General features: G+C 35.5%; 1 protein-coding gene across 2 annotated transcripts; it reads right to left on the reverse strand.

Moving 5' to 3' along the window:
- Positions 1 to 280: 280 nt before the first annotated feature.
- On the reverse strand, positions 281 to 6,173 carry LOC107631686 (uncharacterized). 2 transcript variants are annotated; one of them, XM_016335207.3, is made up of 13 exons: positions 5,664 to 6,173; positions 5,425 to 5,583; positions 4,915 to 5,128; positions 4,634 to 4,720; positions 4,385 to 4,524; positions 3,749 to 3,829; positions 3,575 to 3,639; positions 3,200 to 3,372; positions 2,532 to 2,662; positions 2,345 to 2,432; positions 1,452 to 1,665; positions 1,224 to 1,324; positions 281 to 1,053 (listed from the first exon to the last, which is right to left on the reverse strand). In XM_016335207.3, exons 1-13 carry the CDS (start codon positions 5,909 to 5,911, stop codon positions 580 to 582), a joined length of 2,175 nt encoding a protein of 724 aa, XP_016190693.1. In that variant the 5' UTR covers positions 5,912 to 6,173; the 3' UTR covers positions 281 to 579. The 2 variants fall into 2 exon arrangements, with proteins under 2 accessions (XP_016190693.1, XP_016190694.1); XM_016335208.3 differs by having other exon boundaries at positions 5,425 to 5,561; positions 5,664 to 6,168.
- Positions 6,174 to 6,499: the final 326 nt, after the last annotated feature.

Below are 6,499 nucleotides of genomic sequence, written 5' to 3' on the forward strand. Positions count from 1 at the left end.
GTCCAAACTACTCAAACTCACAAGAAAGTTCCAGATATAGGCCTTTTTTGCATTCCAGGACCATCGGGAACCCTATGACCTAGGGCTTAAATTTTATTATTCTTGTTAATTTTAAGTTTTTTTCTATTATTCTTTTTAAAGCAGAACGTAAATCAAAATTGAATTCATCCTGTAAATTTTTTAATGATTCTCATCATCATTATATTACTTGTGGAGAATTTGATAGCTTGAATTTGACCGTGATAATCAAAATACAAATTATGGAGAATCTTTACAGCGATTGACAAGCGCAGCTGTGCGATTAAAAAATTATGAATACGCAACGGATCAAACATCTGCAAAGGCTATACAATTTGAACAATTTTCAAGTATGGCTTCTATGGATCATCATGCTCCATTCATATATGATTACTGTTCAAGTTTCTGTATGGCGGATCTATTTCCTTCTTTAGGCTACACTAGAGGACCAAGGTTAAACTAAGATTAGAAAGAAAGAATGGTAAGAACATCATGCAGCACTTTCACATTAATATACATGATAATATGGACTTGGGAATCCCAATATTGTATGGCTTCCAATTAATCCTCCTCGTTGTGAATAACTTGCTCTGCTGAAGGCTGTTTCAGTCTTTGGAAGATATCATCAAGGGATTCCGATGAGGAAGCACGGTTGATCTTAACTTCCAGTGGTTGCTGTATGGGTAAAAGCCACCTGGCTCCCATGTTGGCCTTGAAACTCCGAAAGCCTGTCTTCATTGTTTGCCATGTCGAGGCCAAACCCGCAGATGACACTCCAGCTGTATTGCCTGAATGAGTAGTATCACTGTGATCAAGCAAGGAAACCTTACTAGACTCAATATTTTTCTCTTCCCTCTTGGAGTTATATCTAGATGCCTGTTCGCTCTGCCGCCGGAAAGCAGCATACTTGCTGCTTATGGATTCCCTGCTAGAAGTATATCTCCTAGTCTCTTCCCTAGAAGTTTTAGGAAGACCTCCATCTGTTTCTGTATTTGTCAGACTGGAAGTTCCCCTCATTTCAACACTATTTTTCTCCTGAACAATATAATCTATAACATGAGTAAAACGCATAACCACAAAAAAAAAAAATATAATGTCATATCTTGAAGCTGTTGAAATCATGACAAGATTAAACTACATTCGGTACAAAAGATGAAAAAATAGATGAGATTGTTTCTTTCTTTCAAGGTGGCACGTGAACATACCATCAGACTGCTGGTAGATTCAACATCAATACCATTGAAATTCCTTGCTAGTGGAACTACTTGCTCACCAATTTTGCATCCTTGTTCAAGCCATGTCCGTTCTAAAAATAACACAATTCCACTATCAAGCATGAGTATCACAACATCCCAAATACAAGGTAAGTTTGCTAATTCAGATGCAATTTGTCATTTTTATTAACTCTAAGTAGAGGTTTAAAAAGAATATACCTTTCTGTAAGATAATTAATCCTGATGGGTCAAAACCATCCATATCTTCAGCTTCTGTTTTAAAAATATACCTCTTCCAACTTCCCAGAAAATCAAATATTCTGTCAAAGAAGTTGCTTGCAACCAAAAGGGTGTATATAACCATAATGAGTGGAAAGATTCTGTTAAACTTGTCTCCAAAGAAAGGGACAGCCTTATCAATGTTACCCATTCGCTGTAGTCAAGCACAATGCTTCAAATCAGATAAATGAATTAATAGGAACCAAAGGAATCAAACATGTTCTGATATGTAGCTGCCAATAATTTCAGTCTCTAGCTTATGAGACTAATTAATGACAAATTAATATTAAAAGAATAAAATCATATACTGTAAATACACAACAGATGCCACATGACAAATAAAATTCATCTAACTGGGATAATAAAAGAAAGGATTAAATAAAACATACTTTGGTCAATAAACTTAAATGACAAACTAGTTGAATGCAAATGAGGAATATATCATTTTCCACGTAGTACCCATCTACATAAAAGCGATAAAACCATTTAGGTATGTTGTTGATGTGAACATTTGGTTCTGTCTGGCTATAGAGCTTATAGTTTCTGAAGAGGTGTCATTTCTAGTGCTTTTTGAGATTTATACCTTCCCAAAATAAGCACTTTTGTTATGATGTATATTAATATAACTTATTCATAAGTTTTTTCAAAAATCCTTTCACATAAGCATTTAAATAAACTATTTAAGCGAACTTACTCTATGTAAAGCACCTAAGAACTACAGCCATGAAAATTGTGATGGGGTTACTGTGAAGTGATGATATACTATATGTGAAAGATATAGATCAGAGCATCAGAGTATACAGTAATGCATGAAACGTTGCTAAAATATTTACCTGTTCAAATACAGTTGTTTTGTCGGAACCAAGGCGAATGAGATTGAGAAAATTGTATGAGATAGGGGGTGCATAACGAGCAACCATGCTGGAACAAGAAAGAATACAAACAGTACTTACAAGATATCACTAGCAATTCAAGGAAAACAATAATATTCAATAATAATAATAATGAAACAAAACTTACGAGCATATCATAAGCAAGTTGACTGAACTCGTCTGTCTGGGTGTCAAAGAGTAAACCATCAACATTCCAATTTTGAACAAGGAGTAGTATGTGCAGATGCACATGTACATGAGAGGAACAAAAGCAAACACCTGTACACGATATTTAAGATATGCCATTTCATGCACCCTTTCAGAGAATAAACAAGAAATGTAAAATCTGGCTTCACTGTCTCCTCCCATTAGGTAGTTTTAGTGAAACCAACAAAATCATTCATCCTGTTGAATTTACAGTACTAATAACCTCAAGATTATCTTTATGTCAAATGTTTGACAGCATGAATCACTTGAGTAATGTTTATACAGTTGTGTTTGATGCTAGAAGCTAGAGTTTAGAACAAATGAATGAAACATTGAAGAGTGATTCGAAAAAGCAAATTTCAAATAATAATATAATATGGTAAAATGAAAATGTTTCATTAAAGCAAAGCCACGATAATATTCAATTAGAAAGAAGTTAATATAAGATATCGTAAGCTAACATTCAGATTGTTACATGATTTTCAATATTTTAAAATATCTTCACCAAAAAGCTTCTTTTGATAAGGTGGAAAAAAGATTTCAAATATATGTGCAGCATCTCAAGGTCCACATTTAGCACAAACAATTAATCTCTGAGTCGTAGTCTACCTGCACAAGCATCTCCTGTGTTCCAACGGATTTGATAAGAATTGAAAAAAGAGATAGATCAACACTAGGTAGAAGAGTTGCCTCTGCTAAAAGAATTGCAACAGACATGATACCAAATACAACAGCCAAGCCCCTCTCTACTTGCTTTCTTAAAATGCATCGCCATAAAAATTCTGCAATAAAACAACCATTTATTCAGAAGGCTGTGCCAAATGACTCTAATAAAAATATTCCATATTTTTACAAGCCAGGAAAATGTGTAAAATTTTCAAGGTATCTCTTGGGAAACTAATACAATCAACATTACTAGTCAAATTACTAAATAAAATTCCAGTTACAGGAAGAAAATATGTTAACAGTAAATCTCATAATTACCTAAAGTATCAACTAGAGATCCTAACTTGCCAGTCCTAGAAGGTTTAAAGCTTGAAATATATTTCCTGAAATGACAGCAGTAAAATGGCACAAGGTGAGCAGGACTAACCTTTAAAATATTACAGAAGGATAATTAGGTGGATAAAAGAAAGAGATAAAATAAAATAAAACAACCATCCGGTTGAGTTGCAGCGTTCGTAATTCTTTATCGTATCTTCCAACTCAAGGGCTTCCAGTACATAAGTCATATACTCACTGCAAAAGTAACCATATAAGGAAAATTCCAGGAGAACTAGTTGTAATGATGTAACTGAAAACAGAGATACAACTAAACAGTCAAGCTGCTAAATAAATTCAGTCAACACTGTGACTTGACTGCCAGAAGAAACAAATAAACAAAACAGATTAATAACCAATTACGGCTTTCAATTGATTATATATACATTGAAATATTTTATACATTTGAATAATTTCTAGCTTTGAACGCTTCAACGCAAATGCTAGAAGGTCTTTCATATTAACACATACAGCTTGGAAGCAAAACTATACACTGTTCATCATCCAAGTAGAACCAATCAACTAGAGCAATAACTGAAAGACTGATTACTCAAATAAGGTTAAAAAGAAAAAGAACCTAGTAGAAGTATTTGTAATGTGTGGTACAATCTAAAAGAGATTATTTTTAAACATACAACTAATGTTCTATTACTAGTTTATCCTCCTTGGAAGAATATATAGAACGCATGTAAAGGATTCAAGAGCAAATTTCCAAATAAACATACTTAGAATACTAAACTGATAATTGCTTACCTTTTATATCTGTAGTACTCCTCAGTAGCTCCCCGAAGATGACGTCTAAGTGTTGCCATTGACTTCTCATCAGTATCATAGTCCATATCATTTTCCCCTAATTGGCCACCTTGTGGTTTGAAGGATGGGTCTTCCCTAAACTGGAAAATTGAAGGAAACATACAGAGAAAGAGATCCAGTTACTATAAGCAGAACATATGGGTGAAACGGTAATCAGAATACTTAATCAAGGAATGAAAATCTCAATACCAATTGGGCTAGCATATTATCAATGACATCCATGTAAGGTCTCAATGGATCACGCTTGGATATCTGGTTGGACGTAGCTTGGGCAACCTACAGAAATAACATATCAAGTTTTAAATATAGGTTACGGACCTATAGGTTCAACTAATCAGTACAGAGAGGTTACTATTTTATTTACAAGTAAGAGATTAATAACATTTTCAAGCTTGAATATGTAGACTGGAAAGCAGAAAAGATTTAGAAATAGCAAGAGAAACTTTGCTTACAACATGCAATCTACTTACAACAATAGCATTTGAAAGTTCTTGATGAGCATTATCAAGTTCAACAGCCATTTTGGCAATCTTGTGGGAGAGAACTTTCTGGCGGATTGTCCAGTCAGCATGTCTCCAAACACTTTTGGGAATTTCACTTAGACCAAAGCCAAGAAGAAATGCACCTGTAACTAGTCCAAAGGTATTTGAGCAGGCCATGGCAAATCCCAAAAGACCTCCATGCCTGTTCAATAGAAACCAATCAAAAAAAATATTTGAAAAAACAAAATGGAGCTTCTTCTGAAACCTAAAGAATGCTTATCACATGTTAATTGGTCAACCATGATCATCATGTAAAACCATACTTATTGGGCAAAGGACATACATTCATATTTCCATGCCTTAAAGAAACCACACAAGGTGTGACTTATATGTAATCCTGTATTTCCATCTTGGTATAACTTGATATAACAAAAAATCTAGAATGCACTCATTTCTTGTGGCTCATATAACAAGTTTAAGAGGATAGTAAGAACAAACCATTTCTTGTGCATCATAATGAGAAGAACAAGTCCTACGAGGCCAATGGTTCCAACAATTAGATAGAAGACCAAGTTAACATGGACACTAGTCTTCAATCGCTGAGACACTGTGAAGTCCCCAGCATCTTCAAAACCCTGAATAAGGGGCACGACGGCCCTGCTCAGGACGCAATAATAATAATTGAAATGAGAAGAAGCACAAAGCAAATGATGAAATAAGAAATAGCAATGAATTACCAGGTAAGGAGAAAGGTGCTCCAATAAGACCAGCTCCAGAAGAAGGAAATGGGAGCAATATCATGGCGGGAAGATATGGTGGCCCAGATATCAGCGGGGACGAGGACGATGATGGAGAGGGAAGAGAACCAGGTGTAAGCGACGGTGAAGAGGACGTAGCGAGGGACGTGAGGGGCGGCGAAGTAGTTGAGGGTGAAGAGGACCAAGCCCGTCGTGAGCGGAAGCGAGATCAGGTAGAACACCCACATCTCGATCCCAAATCCCGATGCAGAAAGGGAACCCTGTTTCTTTCTGGTAGTAAACAGTGTCTCAATTGAGAGAAATGAACCTTCACCACCATTAAGCTACCGTCTTTTGCTTACTTATTACTTTACAAGGAAGGATTCCTCTTTGCCTGGCACCCACCTTGTAACCAACGCGTCACCACTCCCGAGACATGCCTAACGCCTTCTGCTCCACGGTTCAACCCAAAATTCAACTAGTCTCCCTTTACCCTTTCCTAGTTAAATCAAATGGTTTTCACCTTAAAATTGCTCTATAATTTATTTTTAATATGTATTTTATAGGGTAAAAAATGTAAATAAGCTAAGGGAGTGAGAAATTACGCAAATCCGCCAAATTGAAAATTGATTCACAAATGAGCTAAAATACATTATTATATAATTCGAACCAGGTTGATTCGAACTACAAAAACACATAATTCGAACTAAGGTAGCTCGAATATTGATGGAACAAGTGATGCATAAAATTCGAACCTAGTTGGTTTGAACTAGGATTGAGAGTAATTCGAACTAGGTGAGTTCGAATTATACGTTTGGACGCTTCAGCAAGTAATT

Source organism: Arachis ipaensis, chromosome B3 (genome assembly GCF_059453495.1).
Source record: "Arachis ipaensis isolate K30076 ecotype BB chromosome B3, ASM5945349v1, whole genome shotgun sequence".
In the NCBI taxonomy this organism is placed as follows: Eukaryota; Viridiplantae; Streptophyta; class Magnoliopsida; order Fabales; family Fabaceae; genus Arachis; species Arachis ipaensis.